The 24,049-nt window shown below is 48.3% G+C and overlaps 1 protein-coding gene across 3 annotated transcripts in view; it reads right to left on the minus strand.

Annotated features, from left to right (window-relative positions):
* RUNX1 (RUNX family transcription factor 1) overlaps nucleotides 1–24,049 on the minus strand; it is a 233,674-nt gene that overhangs the window by 56,828 nt on the left and 152,797 nt on the right. For 2 of the 3 annotated variants that reach the window (XM_040980788.1, XM_040980789.1), the window contains one exon: nucleotides 6,718–6,822. The exons of the other annotated variant lie outside the window; for it this stretch is intronic. In XM_040980788.1, coding sequence (XP_040836722.1) covers nucleotides 6,718–6,822 — 105 coding nt within the window. The remainder of the gene's footprint in view (nucleotides 1–6,717; nucleotides 6,823–24,049) is intronic. 3 annotated transcript variants of the gene reach the window in all.

Consider the following 24,049-nt stretch of genomic DNA (forward strand, 5'->3'; position numbering starts at 1 on the left):
CATTTCCCCTCTGACCTCACCCCGAGATCAAGGGTCAGGAAAATTCCTACACATACACAATTTCTCTTCTTTGTTTACTTCAACGCTATACATGCTAAACAGAAGACTCACAACTGCTGGGAATATTTAGGTTTGACTATTACTAATGCTTTAAAAACTGCCTTGGCCAAGTCTTCAGGTAGATGGAGAGCTTAACACAGCACAAAATAAAGCAGCTGGGGACACATCCCTAAAGTCTCCGCCGTAGCCCCCAACGGGCCTTTCAGAACAGAGAGGAAGGCAGGGAAGTCAGGCCTTAGTCCTCCCATTTTACCTTCACATGGAAAGGAAAGGAAGAAAAGAGGGAGGGAGAGAAAATGTTTTTTCTTGGTGAATTATGATTTCATCTAGAAAGAGCTCAAGTTCAAAAGCTGGGATTTCAAGAATCCAATGGGAACAGGATTAAGTACGCCCTCACTCAGGACCTGGAAGATGACTTGGAAGATGGACCACTGGACTGCGGACGGTTGAATACAAGCCTGAGGTCTCAGATCCAGGAAACCCTTTTGAAGTTGCAATAGTCAGTGGAAAGCCAAGAATGGCACATTGTCCCAGGATGCCATGCACATGAACCCCAGGACACCCTTTGCTTAGGGGTATCTGGACTCAGATGTCTGCTCTGGTGATCACATCACTCACATATCCTACAGGCCAGTGCCAGAGAGAAAGGCTCATGTTGTGTATCGCCCATGGTTAAGGTTCCCATCAAAGCCAGGTTCCCTAGCTGACCCTGGTGACAGGTGCAAAAGCAACTGGCTGCACATGTGATCAGCATGTCCGTGGCTGGGTGCTAGGACCTTTCTGTAGCCTGGTTCAGGGAACATGCTGATTCTCTCCTGTCAGTTACAACCACGTCGGTATACCTCTTTGACTCCTCAAAGAGGATTATATGTGAAGCACCAATAAAAAAATACTGGAATTAAAATACTATGAAGTTCAAACAGCAGTCAGTGCGGTTCTTAAACACAGATTCTGGTGCCTGTGGATTCCAGTGTTTGGACTGCTCCGCTTAAATTCTGGCTTCCCAGTTGTATGGCCTAGGGCCAGTTACTCAATTTCTTTTTGCTTCCTTATCAATTTTTTTACATGTTCTTTCAAAGATTACAGAAATGACTATGCATGAGGCACCTTCAACAGTGTTGGATAAATGATTAACAGCATCTAATGCTAGCTGTCATTACTATCAGGCAATCGGATCACTGGGAGAAAATGACATTTCAAAAAAGAACTAATATTACTCAGAAGGGCAGCCTATAAACACGCTGCTCATCTTGCACTTTTCTGATCATTATTTCAAGTATTTTGAAGTCCACTATCCGCCCAGGTGCTTGTCAGGCGTTTCTCACCAGGGACGATGCTGCTACCAATGCACTTACCCCTCCACATCTCTGGGTTCTGAACCCACAAATTCAAGCAATCACTGATGGAAAACACCCAGGAAAAACTGCACCTGTTCTGGACACTCGCAGGCTTTTGTTACTGTCATTACTCCTCAGACAACATCCTCTGACAAGTAGTTACGTAGCAGCGACATTATGTATTATAAGCAGTGTAGAAGAGATTTGATCTCTACATGGGGATACGCATAGGCTAGAAGCATGAAGTACTCCAGTTGCTAGAAGAGCTTTGAGTAACCATGGATTTTGGTGTCCAAGGGACTCCAAATCCTGAAATTCTATATATGAGTGTGTATGGAGTAGGCATGCAATTTATGTTCAAAGTCACGGAAGAAATTTACATTCATATGACATAATCAAGTACTCAAAAAGCAACTGAATAATCAAGGGGCCCTCCTATGGGCCTATGTCAACCGTAACTCATATTAGTCAACAAGAAGGCTGGTGGCCCAGAAAGTACACAGGTTTGCAAGAAATGACTCCATCTTTCTGTCTGTTACTGTGAATCTCAGGAGCCCAAGCACATCATTACCACTGCTGCAAAGTGTTCCTTTAGCCCAAAAGCAAAAAGCATTCCAGAAATGGTCAACGTTTGTTGCATGAGCTGTCTCATGTTTCAGCTAGGTTTCTGCATGTTCTTAAATCAACAGGTCCCTGATGAGAAGAGACGGCTATGCAGTGTAAACCTGAGAGAGACCTTGGCCTCTAGGCTGCCGACAGTCCAAGAGGCCACTGTTCTCAGTCTTCTACCAAAACGTATCATCCCTTGGAGCACTGAACCAATTCACACTAGTTAAGCTAACATCCGTGCAGGACATGTTTGGTCCCTCTATATTATCAGTCAGCAAATTACAGACGCATGGGCTGACAGCTCGAGTTTTTCATTAGGTCCCCAGAAACACCAAAAAATACATTAAAAACAACTCTGGAATATTTTCTTCAAAGCTTCTTATTGTTTATACTTAACCCTGTCTATTGCATGTCAACAAGCTTCCAAGCACTTCACCTACTAATTGAATACAGATCCTTCACCGCTTCTTGCCCACACCAATCGGGAGCAACGAATGGTGCTCTTTTTCCCCACAACAAATTTAACTTTCCAATAATTAATACTTTCTATATTGGTTTCAATTAAAAAATAATAAATCCCATGGAATATGGAAAAAGCATTTTTTTTGGCAGGCCAATGACTATAAAAGAGAAAATAACCATCTGAAATGAAAACTACTTTCAAATTCTCTTTGGAATACAGTTTGTGCTACAGTTTTATCATTGCCAAGAAGGATGATGAGGAGAGAAACGTCAAGTTACCCTAATGGCATGATCAACAAACTGGCTGGCAGCAGGTAGCATGCAGAGGTACCTGCTTAGCTATCTAAAGGACCAAGGGAAGGAGCTTGGTTTATCTATGGTCTCGTGCACGACTATTTCAGATTGCAGACATACCCGCCACGAAAGGCTACCATTTCTCCTTTCTAGACAGCTGTAGAGATGGACACGCATGAGCAGTCATACACGCCAACACCTCACTTCCAGGGCGGGTATTCTGAGGTCATAATCAGAGTTCACAATTGATGATGTACGAACAGTATGATATGGATGCAGAGATTAATAAACAAATGGATGGATGGACATATGGATGGATAAGAGTCCAGTACTTGATGTCAAGAACTCCTCATCCTATTTCTGGTTTCATCAAAAACTATCTTTTTAAAAAAGATTTCTTTGTAATTATTTTGTAGCTAAAGTTACAGGGAGAGAGAGCTAGAAAGGGATTGATTTATCTCTAGACGGCCACAATGGCCTTGGCTGGGCCAGGCAGAATACAGGAGCCTGGAGCTTCATCTGGGTCTCCCCTATGGGTGCAGGGGCCCAAGAATTGGGACAATCCTCTGCTGTTTTCCCAGGAACGTAAACAGAGAGTTGGATGGGAAGTAGAGCAGCTGGCACTCAATCTACACTCATAGAGCATGCCAGCATTTCAGGTGGTGGATTAACCCCTTTTACCATAACACAGGTCCAACAACAATCTCTTTACAATCCAGGAAAATTGTTCTATTTCTTTCCAACTGTTCTCCCTTATTTAGGTGGCATCTGTCCCCAAAACTCTCTCAGATCCCTTCCAGTTTTCATAGTCTTTGATTTAGTAAAATTAATGGACGCTGCAATGCCAACACCATTTTTGCTGGAATCATCTGGAATCCACAGCACTATAAATATAAAAGAGACTTGGGAGGTCTTGTTAGTTCAGGGATTTCTGAACTTGTGTGGATATCCTGATTCTCCTGCAGGGTCCTCCTGCAGCATTACATGGGCAAGCAATTATGAGCAAGAAGAAGTGCCTGTCTCAAGAATTAATAACTTCAGGGAAGAGCTACACCAGCATGAACAGCAGGGTGGATGCTCAGCCTTGTGGTTAAGGTTGAGATGCCCACATTCCCACAGCTGAGTGTCCCAGGAACGCTCCAGCTTCCGGCTGATGTGGATCCCGGGAGGCAACAATTGTCAGTTCAAGTAATTAGACCTCTGCCAGCCATGAGGAAAACCTGGATGAAGCGCCTGGCCCCTAGCTTCAGCCTGACACAGCGCAGGCCAAGGCAAGCATTTGGGGAGTGAACCAGAAGACCTCTTTCTGTCTCCCAAATAATTAAATAAAACAAAATAATAAGAGGAAGAGAGAGAGAGAGAGAGAAACGCTAGTCCACCCTAGCCTCACAGAGTAAACAGAGAAGTCAGCATTGCCCAAGTCTCCCCAGGAGTCTGTGTGTATTTTGCCTTTTCTAAAAGTCTCTTGTGAAATATGAGACTCTCTACCTGAGGCTATTCCGTCTCTTTATATCATACTTATTTCTGCTCAGTTAACTTTTCCCTAGACTCCAAATTCCACTTGGCAGGAAAGACTGCTTAAAAACAGGTGCCTCTTTGGAGCCACTCTCTTCTGTCTGTTCTAGGGGCCCTTCTCTGAAAGGGCTATTTTCTTAAGTCATAAAACAGCAGGGGCAGAATAAACTGTGTATACAGGCAGGCTGTTAGTCACTTCGCCCTGCTTCCCTGCTCTATCTGCCAATCCTTAAAAGTCAGAGCAGCCACCCCGTGCTTTCTGAAGCCCCATCAACCCATCAACCCGGTACAGGAGATGCTGAGGAGAGCAACAGAGCGGGAATCTCAAGGGGTCAGGTGCTTTACGCTGCTTCCACAGCCAGGTGAGCTAGGTGTGAAAACAGGGTACCCTATTTCCAGAGGCAGAGATTCCCGCCTCCTGGGTGAGCCTCTCCTTCAATTTGACAACATCCTTGCACCTCGCTGCAAGCCTGCACCTTGCTGGAATTGAACCCTGCTTCCTCTGTGGTCCTCAGAGCAGAGCAAAGGGCACCTGGTGTTTATGCTGTGCCTCAGGCAGGGTCACTGTCAGTCTTTAGCATCTCCCCCATCACTGCTCTGGCCAACCAGCAAATGCCCAAGGGGTTCCTGCGTTCTATGATAACTGTGGGATCCTGTCCCCATGGTCTGCTGCACATGCACAGGAAGAACCAGCAGATGTTACAAGTTGTACAGCAACCCAACTTTGAGGACAGAAAGAAATATTCAGTGGACTTAAGCAGAAAAAGCCTGGGCCCCGTACTGTCTGTGATGCTGGCATCCTCTGTGAACATTTGTTCATTTGGTGTTGGCATCCTCTGAGTACACTGGTTCAAGACCTGGCTGCTCCATTTCTTATCTGGCTGCCAGCTAAGACAGCCGCTGATGGCCCAAGTACTTAGACTCTGGCCACCCATATGGGACACCCAAATGGATTTCCTGGCTCCTGGCTTAAGCCTGCCCCAGCCCTAGTCACCGTAGTCATTTGGGGCATGAACCAGCAGGTGGAAGACTATCTCCCCCTCTCTTTAACTTTGCCTCTCATATAACTGAATATATCTTAAAAAAAAAAAAGAAAATGAAAACCTGAAAATGGGTCCTCAGTGGAGGCATGAGACACAAAGTGAAGGGTGTCTTAAGCCCAGTGAATGGTGGCAAGGGCACCCTAGGAAGGCAGGAAGTTCATTTGGAGACGAATGAATGAATGAATGAATGAATGAATAAAATGTCAGTGCCAAAAACAGTGTATTTGTCAATTGTATAATCGCATTTTCCATGAACTTTCTGAAGCCCTTCCACCATGAAACCCTGGATCCTGTGGATCTTTCTCTGCTGGCCTACCCAAGGGCACTGGGAAAGCAGAAGCAGCAAAGAAAACAGTTCTAGACGGCAGCTGAGATGGTATGCACTCACGGCCAGGGCTGCGGGAAAGGCAGAGCTGCACCCAGGGTCTGCCTTGGACATTCCACAGGAACCAGCATCCCTGGAAGGCCCTGTGGGGCACTGGAGCAGCAGCTGGGGAGCCAGGGGAGACAGGGCTGAGAGGGGAAGTGCTCTACTGGAACCCTCAGCCTTCCCTGGGCTGCTTCCCTGCACCAGGTCGGGGCATCACCACTATGCCCTTCCAAAGATGCTCACGGGCAGGCCATCACAGCCACGGATGAAGCCGAGGTTCCCAAAGGCTCTGTAGCTTGCTACAGCCACAGGAGCTCCATTCAGGGACTTCCAGGGTCCAATTAAGGGCCTGCCCTGCCTCATCCCAGCTTCCTGCGATGAAGGAAATCCTGCTTCCCAGCCCTGTTCACTTGCTGCTGAGAGGAGAGCAGTTCTCCATGAGGGTCCTGATGCAGTTGGGACGCTGTGGGTGCTGGTCCAGAGCTTCTGTCAGCACCCCAGACCTGAACCTGCAGCCTGGCCTCAGCTCCTGGGACAGGGTGGTGGCCTAGAATGGCGTGTGGCTCTTGTGTTTACTCAAATATAGTCATTAAGTCACCGGGAAGACATCTTTCTTGCAGACTAAACAACCCCACTCCTTTTTTAAAAGCTTTCCTCACGGGAGCTCTTTTTGGTACCATCTTTCTGTATTTACAAGTTCCTCCCCCATAGCGCCAGGCACTCTCATACCATCCTGTTCTCTATTTTAAACAATCGCAGAAGATTTTTTTTTCCTGTGGCCAAAGAAAGAAAAGTGTTATTGCCAGTTTTTCCTTTCTAGCCTAACCAGATTCATAACAGACTAGCATGGATAGTAACGGGACTCCAGTGGTCTGCTGACCCTCAGGCCTTTTTTTGTCGGCTCTCCCTGTGCCTGGTCACTCTTCCATCACTGCTTCATTTTGACCCTGCTGCTTGGAAAACCTGAGAGTAGACCTGGGGGATTCCCAGTCCCTGAGCATGCCAGCCACCGGCCGCCCCTACTCACTTCGGGGTTCCCGGGGTCCGTCCACCGTGATCTTGATGGCCCTGTGGTAGGTGGCGACTTGTGGCGGGTTTGTGAAGACGGTGATGGTCAGGGTGAAGCTCTTCCCTGTAGGAACACAAAAAGCAAGGACAAGGAATGGAGTGACAGCCGGAATAGTTCTCTCGGGCGTTCACATCTGCTTGTTGGCCTTCAAACGGGAAGGGTGCCAGCACTGCCCTGGAGCCTGGCTTTGCATACCTTCTGGAATGCACACCTCTGCCATCTAGATACAAGGCTTCATGTGGTTATATAGCTTTAGCTGAACCATCAATCAACAATGCGGGATCAGGAGAGACTGTCAAGATTCCAGGAACCCGTAGAGTCGGATTGGGATCCTGTGGGTCTCCTCCTCACAGCCCCAGGACCCACCCTCCTCCCCTGAGTTTGGGTGCAAGGAAAACATGGCCATTTTCCCCTCTACTTTAGTGTCTACCTTGGGAGATTAGGAAAGATTTATTTCTGAGTCTGAAGAAAGGCTAAATTAGAATTATTCTCTCAACATTGTAAAAGAATATAAATACTTCCTGGTTGCCTTTAGAAATAGTTTCAATTGCCAGAAATTATTAGCGACGCTCAATGGGATTGGTCAGAACACAATTTGTCATTAAGACATGAATTTAAGGCTCTAGAACTGACAGACTGGAATTCAATAAGCGACATAATAAAATCTAACAGTTTAATATAATAGTGTTCATTGAATCTGTCAGCTCCAGATCCTTAAAAGTACATTCCATGTAAACATTTCTTACATATACTTATGGAAGATGATTAGAGCTTTATGGAATATTCTTAATAATTAAAATGTTTTTCTTCTTGTCTCAGGGGTTCAGAGAATGGACTCTGGGTTTAGGTATCAGCTTGCGAGCCTTGCCTAGCAGGTGGGTACATACAACTGCTCATGCCTTACATTTTAGGAAACTTTAAATGAGCTAAGATGATAAAACCACAGACGAATGTCTGGGACATGACACTGAAAAGCGTGTGTTCATGATTTTTCCTCTGTCTCCCAAAACTCCCTCTGTAGCTTTCAACTAAGGATGATGTTCAATTCTCCCTCAGGACAGGCTCACTTCTTACTCAAACAGCACAAAACGAAACCAAAACTCAAGAAAAGGAACACACAGTCTGCCCATCTACTCCGTCCTTGGCATGAAACTTAGTCACCACTACAGAGTCAAATGACCTTCCTTTCCTTAGTTAGGAAGGACAGAATGTTTCACACCAGTTTCTACTCCTTTTTAAATACAAAATAAGACCTAGGCAAAATAACCAATTCCAACATCGTTTTCTGGGCTGCGGAAGCTGGCAACTCCTTCCCTGGGCAAGCCCCAACGTTTATATGTTGTGTCTAAGACAGAAAGATTGGGCGGCACTCGGGGGAGGATGGAGCCTGCCATGTTTGCCACAGATCAGTAACCAGTCTCGGCTGAAGTGGCTGATGCACCTGGCAAACAGACATGGAGTGGGGAGAGACGTGCTGGAGGCCGGGGTACTGGGGATACCAAGCAGGCTGCAGCTGGATGCATCTCCCCCACTGTCTGCCTATCTCCCCTGAAAGAGGCTTCAGGATTGACTATATTCAGACACTCTGAGCTGGCATCTTACTCAGGACTCCTGCTGAAGCCAGCGTGGAAGAGGCCGGGATCCGACCACAAGAGCAGACACTGCAAGGAGAAGGAAGATGCTCACCAGAGGGTGTAGGCACCGAGCCACCTCTGCTGTGCCACTCCAGCTCTGGCCCTCTAGTAGCTGCTCCTGGAGTGAAACTGGTCAGCCACAGCCTTGGAGCAGTCCCATCCATGAGGTCCAAGGCTGGCAAACTCATGGCAGCCTGATAGCTCTCTTTGCAAGTACAGCCATGAGGCGGCAGGCACCCTGCGAGCTTCAGCACCCAGGAGTTCATGGAAACATATCTCCCGAGGCTGCTGTAATATGGCACCTCCCACTGGGTGGCTCCAACAACAGAAATGTAGCCTAGTTCTGGAGACTGGGTGAGCAGGGCCAGGCTGCCTCTGTTGGCCCTGGGGAGGACCATTTCTTGCCTCTTCCAGTTTCTGGTGGTCACCAGCAACCCACACTGTTCCCTGACTCATGGTTACACTGTTGCAGTCTCGGACTCCTTCTGTACTTGGCCTTACTCAGTCCTTGGCTCTCTCTCCTTACAGGACGCCAGCCATTGGTGCCCATTCAAATCCAGTCTGACCTTGCGTGGATTTGATGATGTCTACAGAGACCCCGCTTCTCAATGTGGTTGTCTTTTGAGGGTCTAGTTTGATAGGAATTTGGTGAGAACACTAGACAACTCAGTTCAAATCCCAAATGCCCTGGCAGCTCTGGACAAGGCGCTGTGAATGCCAGGTTTGACAGGCACCTGTGCCATTGGCTCTCTCAACCTGCTCGGTGGTGGCCCTTCTATAAAATGTCTTTGCTGCCATTTCCAAAATTACAGAAATGTAAGGGCATGCTCACAGCTTTGGCATATTTTAGGTCTGTGTAGAACTGACCACTTTTCAAACACTTTCCCCTCTCCTATCACACTGTGTCCTCACAAACAACCTCACCAGATGAAGACGGATTTTATTGTCCTTGCTCAATTGGAATAGCAAAGCGAAGGCTCAGAGGAATTAATTTTCCTGAAGCCACACAGTTCTTTCATTCGGCAGAACTCACATCCCCATGCCCGCTATTTTTGATGGTATTGTCACCAGAGTCATACACCTCTACCTGCAAATTAGTGGCAGCAGCTCAAGGCAACTGACTGGGGTTGGAGTGGGGAGGGGCAGCAGAGGTGGGTACTTAATAGAAGCACTACCACTGCTCCCCAAAGTGAAACTGTCCCTGGGACTTCAGGTACATGAACTGTGCAGCTCCCTGCAAAAATGAGAGTGCAAAAGCAGTTTCCCGCTGAGCTGAACTTGGACTTGAGATGTCTCCCTCGTTAACCACAGACCAGCGCCCAGTTAACCAGGGGTCAAACTGAACCAATCTGAGTATGTGCGAACTCATTGCACATAATGGTTTTCTTGCTATTTGCTGCTTGCCATTGCAAGTGCAGTCACAAGTTTCCAGCTAGCAAAAGCTCCCAGTTGGGGTGGTTTTCACTCCAGAAACACAGCTCCCTAGGAAGGAGCTCTTCTGGGTGTCTCCCTTACAACAGGCTCTGGTTTACAGCTTGGGGCATGAGGGCAACTGCTTGGCATCTTATAGACAGAGGGGTGACTCTTTCCTCACAGGTATATGGACAGTTTTTCACTATGCAGAAGCTCTTCTTTACCCCTTGTTTTTATTCTGCTAAGCAGACCTGGCCCCAGCCTTTACAAGATGCTACAGTAAGAAACTGGGCATGTCTGCCTAATTCTCTCCTATAGGAGCTGTGGGCTCTAGTCTCTGCCTTGCCCATGGCTGCCGAGACACAGCCCTTGCTGGCCAGCACCTGCAGAAAGAAGTGGGCGCTGCAGCCTGGAGCACACGTGTTATTAGCCAAATTAGAATGACCGATGGGCCTGGTATTTGAAGCACGTGGGTGTGGAGGGGGAAAGACTCTCAAGTGTTTTTCTCAGCAAACTGTAGCCAGAAGGGTGAGGAGTCAGAGGAAAGCAGAGGAGGACGGAGCTGCTGGATAACAATGGGACCAGACCGGAAGGCCACAGAGAGAAGTAGCATGGCAATCTGGATCCAGAACGGTCCCTGCACTGTCTGAAGCACGCACTGGCTGGGGTTCATTGAGGCCAGCAGGGGGCTTGGCCAGTGTACCGGTGCCCCTGGAGCTGATGCTGTGTTCCCAGCTGCAGCTCTCAGCTCCGGAGGGCACGACTGGCAGTGTCATACATGCCCCTGCTGGGAGAGTCACCGTGGAAGGTACCAAGATGTAAAGGGGGAAACGCTGATCATGACAGAGGCTTTGATCCTGACAGTGAAGAGAGCAAATGTGTAGAAACACAAGTGCTAGGACTGAAGCAACAGATCAGAATTTGATTCTAAAACCATGTGCAAATGGAAATGCCTAGGGTGACAACTGACAGTGTGGACCTCAAGCTGATGTACGTGAGTACGTTTTGCTACCTGCTGGCTGTGTGACCTTAGCTAACTTACTTAACCTCTCTGGGGGCCTAAACTTTATCATTTGTAAAATGTAGGGTAGGTTAAGTGAAATACTGACTATAAAAATAGGGCCCTGAGCAAGCTGTTAAATATTGGCTCAAGATTCTGGGTTTGTGCCATCCGTGTGGGTGGAGTTTCTAGCTTCTAGTCTCAGCTGGGCTCTGCCCTGGCTGCTGTGGGCATTTTGGGGGATGAAACAGCAGCTGAGATGTGACTGTCAAGATTTGACTGTCTCTTTCTCTTTCAACTAAATAAAATTAATTACTTATTTTAGATGTTAAAAAAACTTACCAAAAACATAATGCGCATGATTCTACAAAGATCAGCACTGTGGCACACCCCATACAGAGAAAGCGGGGATAAAGTGGCTATTGAGGGGCTGGTGGCGGGAGATGTGTGTGTGTTCAGCAGGTGATGTGCCTTCCATAAGGCCCACGTTCAGCTTGAACTTCAAGTTCTCTGCTGCCCTGCCAGCTGGCGACCTCTGTGAGGCACGGCTACGACAGACTGATCTACTGTGTAAACAAGCCAGGCCGCTGCAACATGTGCTGTCTCCCCCGACGCCAGTTTGTCCATCCAAAAGCCAGGGCAAAAGACTGGCTGCTTTATTTAGTCGGGAAGCAGGTCACGGGGTGAGTCCTCCCGGACACTTGGTACCGTGACATGGTCTCTACACTGAGATCACTTGAGGCCCGGGCCCACGGCTCTACTGTGACTGGGTCCTGCCGTGCCCAGCCCGAGGCTGCAGTCCGAGAAAGCCGCAGCCAGACACCGCGTGGGGGCCGACACACACACATTGCACTTCCTCACCGCATCTGGGAAATGGCTAACCCTCGGCAGGGCGGTGAGCACGCACACTGTTCCTCAAAGGAGGGACTAAGGGCGGGCAGAGGAGTACCAAGTGATGCGATGAGAAGTACTAAGAAGCTTCTGGCCCAGGCGTGGGATCCCATGTGTGAAAGTCCAGGCTTGGGAGCAGGCAGATGTTTGGCACAGCTGTCAGTCAAGACACTGCTCTGAACATCCACATCACATCCTATGCCAGAGGGCCTGCATTCCAGGCTTAGCTCTGTACCTGTCCCCGGCTTCTGATGAGGACAAACCAGCAAACAAGAGCTCTCTCTCTGTCTCTCTCTGTGCCTTGAAAAATAAGCAAATAGATAAAAGGCAGAAATAAACTTTCCAAAAAGGAATGGGCTCGGTGACATCCCAGTACCTCCCTCCTTGTCTGAGCAGCATCTGGGGGTGACCGCTGTGACTGTGTCTGCTCAGGACTGGGCCGCGGGCAGTAGCCCCGCCTGCCCCTGCACTGTTCCTCGGGGGCCTTCGTGCCTGTCCTTGTCCTTGCAGTGAGTACGGGGAGTGAGTCATCTTCTCCTTTTTGGGGCAGTTCTGGGGGATGTGAAACTTGCCCTCTGTCACACACAGGCAGGCTGCACGCAAAGGTCCCGACTGCCCTGGGGGTCAGACTCCTCGGAAAGGCAAACCGCAATGCTGTTCACTAGCGTGGGGATCTGGGCCGGAAAGCCAGCTGCATTGGAAACTTCAAACACTCAGGAGAGGGAGAAAGGGGGGGAAAAAGGCAGCTTTTGTCAACCAGGAGGGCCAGGAGAGGCTCAAGTTCTGTTCCTTTGCAAATTCAGGAAATCCCCCAAGATTTCTGCAAGGTTGCAGGGAGATTTCTTGTTTGGCTACAGTTTACTGCGGGTCTAATTTTGATCACTGATAACAAAGTCTTAAAACGAACACACCTTCAGCTGCCAGGGGCAATCTGCATGTTGTGTATTTCTCACAAACTATAGACTGTGAAAATACACACACACACATCCACACACACACATTATATATAGTTTTATATATAGTTTTTTACTTGTCCACTGCAACACTCTCTCAGTCAAAACCCATGTGCCTGCTTATCTTCTATTTTATTACCTAAACATGCACCACTCTTTTTGACAGTGCAGCTGTGGAAATCATTTATTTGGGAATTTCTAAAAGGCAAAAAAAAAAAAAAAATCCATCAGCTTGCACAAAATCCCCTGGTTTCTCTCCATTTAATAGAATAAAGATGATAGTGTGTGAAATACTTGTATACCAAGCTCTCCACACACACAGATGTTGGTGCCTGCACACACATGGTCAAACACGCAGGCTGGGCCCTCAAGCTGCTGGCACAAGAATCATCATGCAAAGGCAGACTGAACGCCAGGTGCTTACAACACAGAACTTGATTCGCCGTAGGAAGAGCGTTTATTTGGGATGCTGTGTCATTTGAAACAAAACCGCTTGTGTGGGAGGTAAATCAGAGACATGCAAAGCATTGTTTCTTGAGGTGTTCTATGAACATGCGTTGTTTGAGGGCAGCGGGACAGCGTTTTATCCATCTTTGTATCTTCTGATCCAAGTTAATTCTTGAAAACTTTGATACATGCATCAATGATTTGTCATTCAGCAGGCGCTTCAGTGCACAGCTGGCTCTCGGATGTCTAAGTTCACTTAGGAAGTGTGCCTTGCTCATTCCGAGGTGCGTGTGTGTGTGTGTGTGTGTGTCGGGCTGAGGCTGCTCAGCTGCAGGCAGCAGGAAAACAGGAAATGGAGGGAGAAAGGAATGGAGGGAGGAGGGAGAAGTTTTCTTCACAAGGACACAGTTGGCTTCCACATCCACAGGTTTCACGCAAATGGATTCCGCCAAGCACAGATCAAAAATACTTAGAAAAACAAAAATGTGTCTCCACTGAGCATATGCAAACTTGTTTCTTGCCAGTATCCCCTAAATAGTACAGCATAAGAACTATTTCCATAGCATTTACACAATCTTGGGTACTGTAAGTAATCGCAAGATGATCTCAATCATAAGGGATGGTTGTGTTTGTTACCTACAAACACTAAGCAATTTCACTTCAAGGACTTGAGAAGCCTGAGATCTGTGTATACGTGGCAGGGAGGTTGGGATCCCCAGCAGACACCTGGAGACAATTACCCCGCAAATGCTCAAAGCACCACAATGCTATCATGCCATTTGTCTGACTTTTCTCTAGCTTTCCTAGTTCCTATCATCTTCTTCTTCATTTGGCAGCAGCCACCCAGCATCTCGGTGGAGGAACAAAGTTTTAGCTTGAATACTCCCCAGGATTGAATTCACAGTCCCTTTTGACCATGACCACACCTGCCGCTCTTCTATCCAGGAGAGCCCTCTGGTTGGCAAACCCCCAAATCCCAATCTCCACCCATCCAGCAGGCTGTGTGGTGGTCCAGGTGGTCACAGTGACCTCCCGGGGCCTGCTCACTTCTGTCCCTGCTGGTGCCTGCAGCCCACTGCCACAAGCATACTGCTCAGCACCATTGCAGGCACTGGTAGAAGGGTTCGAAACGTGGCTATTGCGAAGAGAAGGCAGCCTTGAGAGCTCTGAGTTCCTGTTCACCAGTCCTGTAGGCAGCAGGGGGGACAGTGGGCATGGAGGTAGAGAAGGAAGAAGAGAGTGGGAGGGAAGTTAGAGGTGAAAGCTGGCTGCTAGGAGCAGTGACAACGAACACAGCGACAGGGCGGTGGAGGGAGGAAGGGCCTGTAGATTGGATGTATTGGGTGTGCACAGCCTGCAGCTGCCTGGAAGGAACAATAAGAGTTCCCTGTCTCTAGATGTCTCCAGAGGACACCCCCCACCAGCAATATTCTTCTAATTTGCCAAAGTGCAACCCAAGTGTTTCCATAAAACAGGAATTGCCTGCTTGACTTATCAAAGGTCTTCCCATTTCATTTGGATCAGATGAAGGTCCCAGTGTGGATTTCCAGGTCCTCACCAGCAAACCCCACCCCATCCCGTGCGAGCTCCTTGGGGGGCCCACCAGAGGATCTCGCTCCTTCTTGGACCAGCTGTTCCTCCTCACTCTGCTGTCTGTGCTTGGGCACATTTCTTTTTTTTTTTTTTCTAAATATATTTTTATTTTGAATTTTGAATTGTGTGGTACAATTTTGTGTAGGACGGGATTCCCTGCCCCCAAACTCCATCTTGATCCCTCTGCCTGGACAGCCTCCCTTTTCATCTGCACATCCCAGCAGGGATGACAGCTTGCCCAGAGGGACCCTCTGACCCTCTACCAGGCTTTGCACACAGTCGATGCACAGCTGTTGAATGAGTATATAAGCAAATGACCTTGAGGAAACAGAGTACAGAAACAGATAAAAATCATTGCATGCTCAGTGCTTAATACATGTTATAATTATTGTATTATTATGCATGTGTTTATTTAGGAATATTTGTGACATTCCTTCTCTGTTTCAGGTACTTTCATTTTACTAGGTCCTTCATGGAAGAAAGGGATCTACATTCCATGCTGCTGAGGCTGGTGCTGTGGCACAGCAAGTTAAGCCACCTCTCCTAGTGTCAACATCCCAAACAGGCATGTCTTCAAGTCCCGGCTGCTCCACCTCGAGTCTCAGCTCCATGCTACTGTGCCCAGGAAAACAGTGGATGATGGCCCATGTGTTTGGTCCCCACATCTGTGTGGGGACCTGGGAGAAGCTGCAAGTTCCTGGCTTCAGCCTGGCCTAGTCCCGGCTGTTGCAGTCTTTTGGCAAGTGACCCAGTGAAGGGAAGCCCTTTCCTCTACTCTCTGTCTTTCCCTTTCTGAACTGTCTTTCAAATAAATAAACAAATCTTAAGAAAAAAAAAACCTGTATGCCACTGAAGAGTGGGCAGTGACAAGTGTCACGCCTAACTCTGATTCAGGGAAATGCATGCTTCTCTCCACCCACTCTCCTCTCCCTTGGGGATTTTGAATGTAAGAATGGCAAAGTGAGTGACTGCCCGGTCCTTAAGCCTTGTTACACAAGTAGCTGATGTCACCTCGGTGAGGACCGTCCGAAAGGCATGGTTGTGCCTACCCACCACCTCCTAGTAGCTCTAGCCTTCAAGCTAGACCAGGCTACCTTGCCAGCTCCCATGAAATTATCTCCAATAGATGTGTGTTTCTCTGGAGCTCAGGGATTTGGCCAGAATGCAAGATGGCAAGATACTTTTCCAAATCTCAGATAGGGCACCCATTCTAGATTTAGATGTGGCCATAAGAGAAAACAAAACCAAAAACAAAACAAGACCGTGAGTGCATATTCATTTGCGATTTGTGAAAATGCAGAGCTGCGACTTTAAGCATGGGTTTCCACGGACCAGCTGAGACAGCCTTAAGGACAGTGCCCGGCAAGCCGAGATGGCCTCCCCGTCACCCTCCCCTGAACGTGGGTGGAGGCGGCAATGCCCGCTGAGGAAGAATACCACATGGCCCGGCCCGGGCGGCCCTGGGTAGCTCAGAGCCAGGACAAAGGGATTATTCTGCTTCACTGTCAAAGCACAGTGTTTATTGTGAAAATACGGCTGGGAATCGCAAGGGGCATGTATGAATCATAAATATTTGCATGCCATTAATGTTTGGACAAAAGAGCTGCAAAGGCGAAGTCGGGAGAACTTTTCCCATGAAAAACAGTGCTTCAAATTACAGTGCATATTTAATTTCGCTTCTTCCATTGCTAATCTGAAATCTCGGGGCCTGCTGTGGATAACCCTTTCGGGGCCTCGGAACTTGACAGCACTGAGGGAGAAGGACAAGGCTTGATGCCACTTCCTGGTAATGGCTTCCCCTGGAACACACCAAGGAAAGTAGGCAGCTGGCTGGTGCTGCGGTGGCCGTCTTGCACTGCACGCGCACTTTCAGGAAAGCTGATTGCCCCGATCTGACCGGTCACCTGTGTCTCATCTTAGGTGACCCACCCACCGCACAGTCTGCCCCGTACAGACTGAGATAGGATTATGCTCAGACGGGTCAAACCACTTATTCTGGGACATACAGCTCCAAGTCAGTTGCAAGGGACATCTGCTGATTGCCACAGCTAGGATGGCCAGTGCCACTAGCTACTGGATAGAGGCCGGCATGATGATGTTGAGTAACACACAGGACAGTCCCTAAATCAGACTCTCTATAGGCCCTCAGGGTCAAGCAAGCCCATGCCGAGATGCCTTCACCTCGGCAGAGCATCCGGCTGAGTGACCGGAGTAACCAGCAGGCTCCACTGCCTGTTGCGAATCGACGTCATTCTGGCACAGTCATTTATGCACGGATGTTTAACTGATGTGTGCAGACACATACTGATCACAGTGCCCGAGGACACCAAATGGAGATTTTCTAGCGAAGGGCTGGGTCTTTCTGAGTTTTGAAAATCCTGGGTATTCCCCATCACAGGGACTTCTGGACCTTTCCTCGTGCCTCTTGTCCAGTGCTTGGGTCTCTGCTACCATGCAGTGTGCCCTCGTATGCCACAGCTGTTCTTTAGCCTTCCCCCCCGCCCCCCCCGCCCATGACCTTCACTCCCAGACACATCCCAGCAGCAGGCAGGCACGCAGGCAGGCAGCGCTGGGGCCCTACAGCCTCTGGCTCCACCCTTGCTTGTGAACTCCCACTAGGGCAGTTAACTCATACTACTCACAAGTTAGGGACACATGGGATGGAGGCGGGGCTGGCTGGCTTTCCTGTGGAACTTAAAAGGAGGTAGGTACCTGGGGGTGGGAGGGCCTCTGCAGAGTTAGAGCAAACAAAGAAAAACCAGAGCCGCAGCCAGGGCCAAACACAACCAAGAAAGTCAAGCTGCAGGGGCAGACTGTTCAGACTTCGATGTTCAAAGTGTCTTTCTCCGAATTTAAGTAAGGAAAACTGATGGCAGCAAAACCAACACGCAAGGGCAGGTGAGAGAAAGCTCTGGAAGATGCCATTGTTTCTGGCCATGGCACCAGGAACTCCAGCCTGCGGGCAGCAAACCCTGGGCTCTCCTTAGACAAGGCCTGGCATGCGGAGTCCCTTCTTCTGTCCTTCCACACAACACTCAGGCCTTTATTCCCAGACCGAGCCCTTGAGGTGTCTGGAATGTCCTGTGAGTGACATAGACCAAGAATTTGCTTGTAGTGTTTCGTCATTCAAGCGGGTACCATCCATTGTGTCCATTCCTGCTCCTGGGTGGGTCAGTGGCCACTCTGCTAAGGGGTTCAGGGAAGAGCAGGGTGAGGCCAGGAGACCCCTGGATTGTCTCTGTTGACCCTGTGACCTGCAGCTGGTGACCTTCCCGTAGCTGCAGCTGCAGCGGTGGAGCCTCTGGGAAGAACGGCTCCTGAGGTCAGCCTCCCTTCCTGCTGCCGCAGCCGGGCCCAGGATTGCTGGGCGGAATCCACAGAACTATGGTTCTGGCCATCAGGAACAGCAACATGCTTTCATTTTAGCCAGCCTCCCCATGGGGCGGGCACGGTGGCATGGTAGGCTAAATAGCCTCTCCCCGCAGGGGGAGGCTTTCGCCATTTTAGTTTTGTTATGTGTCTACTTTAAAAATGAGTTTTTCAAACATTTTTATGGGGAGGCAGAGCATGAGGGCAGAGGGATAAGAAAGATATTTCATCTCCCATCAGGAACAAGGTAGGAGATGTACATTTCTCTGCTTCTTATGATTGATATTTTGGAGCAGGTGTTGCTGTATGGGAGGCTGTTCTGCATATAGTAGGTTGTTTAACTGCAGCCCAGGAGCACTGACTCAGCCCACGATGTGACCAATAAAGACACCTACAGACACAGCCACGTGTTCCCTACAGGTCAAAATCATTGCCCATTGAGGGCCGACGAGCAGGACTACCGTCAGAATTAACAACCAAGTAGAAAAGGAGCCGATTTGTACCTTTCCAGGGCTTCAGACAGAACACAGGAGACCATTTCATAGAGTTGGCAACGCTCGAAGATGACAGGAGTGTCTTTGTGGATGGACGGACAGATGGATGGACATGATAGAAGCAGACCGTACTTTATAAAACAGACCCCAAGACAACAAAAGAGAAGTTTCTCTTAAGACCCCAGAGCAATGCCAAAGCATTTCCATCTCTAAATAGGTCCATCCCACTTTGTTCTGTCTGCTGAAATCTGATGAGCACAGACAGCAACTGGCTGCAGTCACTCTGTGTGATAAGGTGATTCAGGGTCACACACTACTCCTGAGGGTGCTTCCTTCATATATTCACTTATTCATCACCATTATTATTACCTAATCATTGTTTGAGAAGCAGAGAAATAAAGCGAGGCAGAGGGCTCCCATCTACCAGTTGATTCAACCAAATTCCCACAGAGGCCAGACTAAAGGTGAAATCACCAGCAAGGACTCACACGTGGATGCCGGGAGTCGTTGCTGCTATCACTGCTGTTTCATAGGTAAACCTGGAGTTAGGTACAGAGCGGGCTTTGAACCCAGGACTCCCACATAGGAGGTGAGCATCTTCATCAGTACTTAAACCACTTGCCCAAAAGCCTGCCACCCTCTGCGCCCTCTCCCGGTAGTCTTCAATCTCGGAACAAAAAAACAGGGATTCACCTAAGCTGAACAAGCAGGAGTTGACTTACAACGTCCTTGTAAGGAGCGTGGTTTAAGCAGCTCCTAGATGAAGCTTCCAGGACTGAGGCGATCAGAACGGACACATTCTGGATGGAGCAGCAGTAGCAGTAAGGCCACAAGCCTCTCACAGGGAGTTGCTGGGATTCCATTCTCATTTGTGGGTCCTTGGACACCCAACACCCCAAGGAGAAATTTTAGTGATGTTAAGCAGAGTTCCTGGATGGGATTTGCTGCCCACCGTGAACTGACAAAGGCTGGGCCACATGCGGGAATCCTGAATCAAGTGCAGTGCAAAATGAAGGCTGTTGTTAACTCTGTTCTCAACACAGACCTGGCTGCCTTGCTGTGCGAGCAATCAGTGGCAGAGGACAGCTTTGCCAGAATCCACGGATGCCTGTTTATAAACACAAGCCCCGAGCAGCAGCTGCGTTGTCCACCACACCCTGCCAGGGAGCTGGCAAAGCTGGCACATCTGAAAGCATTCCGAGGCAGCTCATTCAGTCTGTACTGCTCACTTCTTAATTTCTGTTAATTGCTTTATTTGGGTTTCAGCTGAAAAGATGCTGTGAGTCCCCAAATATACTTGGGCGTGAGAAGTCTCTGAATGGAAACAGGATGGACACATGCACAAAAACATCACCGACAAAGAGATGAACAAGCCTCCAAAGCCACAGACCCTCTATGTATTACCAGCACTGTCAGCCCTCTGTATTCCAGGGGTTCGCATCCCCCAATGCAACCATCCAAAAAAAACCAACATGTCCAGACTTCTTTCTCAGCCTTCTCACTCAGAGCAGAATAGCACCCGTGCATACAGCATTAACGCTGCATTTGGCATCTCAGGGTATTTGGAGCTGAGCTAAAGTATCCAGGCAGATGTAGAGGTTCTCTGCAAATCTTCTGCCATCTTTGATGCAGGACTTGAGAGATCGCAGAACTTGGTACCTGCTGCGGGTCCTGAAACCCGTGCTCAGATACCACGCATGATTATTCATAAACTTCTCCTTGCTGAACTGAACTAGTCTTATAATCAGCGTCAGAAACAGAACGGTTGGGGCTGGCACTGGGGTGTGCTGTGGAAGGGCACTGTCCACGGCACTGGCATCTCTTATGGGTGCCAATTTCAGTCCCGGCTGCTCTACTTCTACTCCAGCTCCCTGCTAATGTGCTTGGGAAAGCAGCAGAGGATGGGCCAAGTGCTTGAGCCCCTGCCCCCACGTGGAAGATGCAGATGATGCTCTCGGCTCCTGGCTCCTGGTTTCGGACTAGCCCAACTCAGGCTGCTGTGGCTGTTTGGCTAATGCAGCAGCATACGGGAGATCTCTCTCTGTCTCTCTCTCTCTCCCTCCCCACCCCCTCTGAATTTCTCTCCATCTCTCAGTCTCTTCCTCTCTCTGCGTAACTGTGTCTTTCAAATAAATAAATACATTTGGAGGGGAAAAAAAAGAAAGAAAGAAAACAATCACCAGCCATCACATCATTTCTCCATTTCAACAAGTAATTTTTCTTTAGAAATTAGAAAAACAAAACCAGAATCTGTCCTTCCATAACCAGCCTCCTCCAATCTCCCCCTTGCCTCTCGCCAACCAGCACAAAAAGAAAATACGAAGCTGATTTATTGGAACCAGAGCAGCACTGCAGCCGCTGGCTGGGTCACTGTTTATGTCTATAATGCCTGCTGCCGAAACAGGAAGCTCTGAAAATCACTCAACCATTATTTCTCTCAGAGGCACTTGCTGATTGATAGTCTTCTGTCTTGACCAAGAGAAGAGACTCCAGCAAGAGAAGCCGACTGCACAGGCAGGGGGCTGAGGGCTGGTGCGGAGCGGAAGGCATGCTACCCATCAGTTGTGAAATAACTGTTCACACAAATAACTTTAGTGACAAAAAGCTGACACCATCAGCTGCACCCAGCACTTCATAAAATCAGCAAGAAAACCACAAAGGGATAAACGACAAAACGGTGCACGTTCCAGGCACAAGCCGTTTCCAAGACAGCTCTTCTGTTTGGTCCTTGCCACCACTGGGTCACTCCAGGCTTTCGGCAGGGCAACGGAGCAACACGCTTGAAGAAGGTGTTGCTATTCCCTTATGGGCAGACGGGGAACAGAAGGAGCAACTTGACCCCTGCTGCCGACTTCTCCACTGGCACAGCCGCCAAGGTCTGGACCTGCCATCAGAGGAACGACCCGCCCAGGCTGACTACACCAGGGCCCAGGCCTTTTCCTGTCCATGTTCGATCTCTAAAACAGCAGTGAATAAAAAAAAAAAAAGGGCGGGGGTGGTGGTGGAAGAGAAAGTCACTTAAACATCAGAGAAAAAAGAGGGGGAGGTGAGAGGAATGGGAGAGTCTGTTTGGAGAGAATGCATGTCTTTCCCTTGCCTCCTCCAGAGACAAGATTTCCAGTTCACATGGTGAATATCATCCAGGAGACAACCCTGAGGTTGGCCCATGACCATCTCCTCCCCGACTTTATGAGTCTGTGATCGAACACAGAATGACTCGCCTTCTATGATAATATTCTGAGTCATTCAGACCCGTCTCAGGAAACCCCGCTTCATCAAGACGTGTCTCTTTCTGTTTAAAATCCCTGGTTTCTCGTTTTCTAAAGGCACCTCCTCTCCGTCTCAACCACAGCCCCACCGCTCGTCTGAAAGGCAGCCTCCCCCTACTGTTTTCCAAATAACGGAAAAACAACTTAAAAATGAAAATGCCTTAAGTAAGCAACATTATACAAATATGCAATAACCCAGATTGGGACAGGGTAAATATTATGTCTGGGAAGACATCCACAGCAAAAAATGTAATGAAGGAATTACATTTTATGAAAGCATTGGGAAAGGGTAGTATTTTGAAAGCGGGCAAGACTAAAGTTGCCAGGGAGGTCAACATAAACACAAACTCCACCAAGAAATTAAATCTGGTCCTGACAGGGCACAGAGCGCTCACAGGGCTGAGCTCTGCAGGCAGGGCTCATGTGTACACCAGCGAGGCGTCTATCCTCTCCGAGACTGAATCAGAGCCCTCCACAGGCTTGGACTAGTGGCCCGAACGGAATCTATTTCTAATCACACAAAACCAGGTTCCAGCTGTAACCAAAACAGGTGTTCCACTACACGTGGTGCAAGAAAAAGTCTCCCTTGTTTGTTCTGCAGGTGTCCAGCCTGTGCTGCTTAAATGTCAGTGCAAGGTTCTAAATCCACAGCCTCTTGACTTGGGACCTGTGGATCCCAACAAACTCCAGGCAGGCATGGTAATGGAAATTACACTTGAAAAGCGGTGTACGTGCACGCATGCTCATTCCCCGTCCCCTCGCGAAAGGGCCTGCTGAGGATTTTCAAGGTTATCTACTATGTTCTCAAAGAATAAAAAGTCACATTCTTAAAAAAAAAAAAATTGTAGAGGGAAATCTGCAGTGGATTCCCTTGCCTTATTTACAAGGTGGTTGATGACACTGTCTCGCAGATTCTTCCTTTGATTCTAAAATGAAATAATTAAAGCTGTATTCACTGATGGATTAATTTCTTTCCACCTGATTAAATCTCCCTGCTAGAATGTCTTAACTGTTTTCTCTGTGAAGGCCTGATACACTTTCTCATAGCACTGAAAACACCAGTACACCTGTATCAATTGCATCCATAAATTGCTGACATATTAATCTCACCCAGAGAATTCCTTTTGACCCAGGGCTTGGGATTTCCGCAGGTGACTGACAGTCCCAGGTCACGTGGTCAGAACATGAACTGTGCGGAGCCACCCCATGTCCACTGCTGTACTCTTTAGAGTCTGGTCAGTCTCCATAACATCTCCTGGGAGCTTGCTTCTATCTGTTCCCTGCAAGGCACAGTCAGTTTACAGGAAGAGCCAAGAGCCCAGGTCAAAGGGAGAGACATTCCAAGGGTGAGAAATACCCCAGCAGAGTAAGCGAGGTTTCAACTGCCAGGGAGAAACAGGAAGGAATGGGAGGAAAGCTGAGGCCGTCCGTATTTTTAGGGGCCAGCGTTGTCAGCAAGGCCTTGAGAGCTGGACAGGCAGGTTTTCCCAGTTGTGGGCTGAACCCGGGGTTAGAAGCTGTGATTCTGGATATCTGCCAGCACCCAGACAGATCAGCTTTGCCAGAAAAAAACTTTCCCCATCTTCAACGTCTGGCAGTTTCTATGAGGTTTATGATCCCTGTGGACTGGTAACTGTTTTCTTTTTTTTTTTTTTAAGAAAAAAAGTTAGGAAAGCTTCTTTTCCCATCTTTCATTTCTCACCAAGTACCGGGCCCCTCTGAGAGTCCACCAGACCAGGGGCTTTGGTAGGATTCAAACTTGGCATTGAAATGTGGGGGTGAGCCAGGACCCAAGACCTTCTGGCCCATACACTCAGGCGCATTTTCAAAAGCAGAAAATGCAGCAGCAGATAGTCTTAAGATCACTTAATAAAACATGATGAAACTTTTAAAGGATAAGATTCAGTGAAGAAGATTAAGACTAATTGTCAAAATTAGCGAGCATCATTTGCTCTCTCCCTAATGGGAAGCAAATTGCAAAAATAAAAAGAGAGAGAACAGAGAGAGAGAGAGAGAGAGAGAGAGAGAAATCTGGCAGGCTTTGATGTTGACATTTAAACAAGCAAAAACATATTGTACTTTATAATGCTGGAGAGAAATTCTGAGAGTCAAACCTCAGCCTCCTTACTCATTTTCTTGTAGCTCTGACCAGAAACCGTTCCCCACCCCAAATAAACAAGCACAAAAACAGATATCCATCAGTCAAGACCACTATCCTGTCCACAGT

The sequence above is a fragment of the Ochotona curzoniae genome, unplaced genomic scaffold (assembly GCF_017591425.1).
Source record: "Ochotona curzoniae isolate NIBS_2020 unplaced genomic scaffold, NIBS_Ocur_1.0 contig_3498, whole genome shotgun sequence".
Lineage (NCBI taxonomy): Eukaryota > Metazoa > Chordata > Mammalia > Lagomorpha > Ochotonidae > Ochotona > Ochotona curzoniae.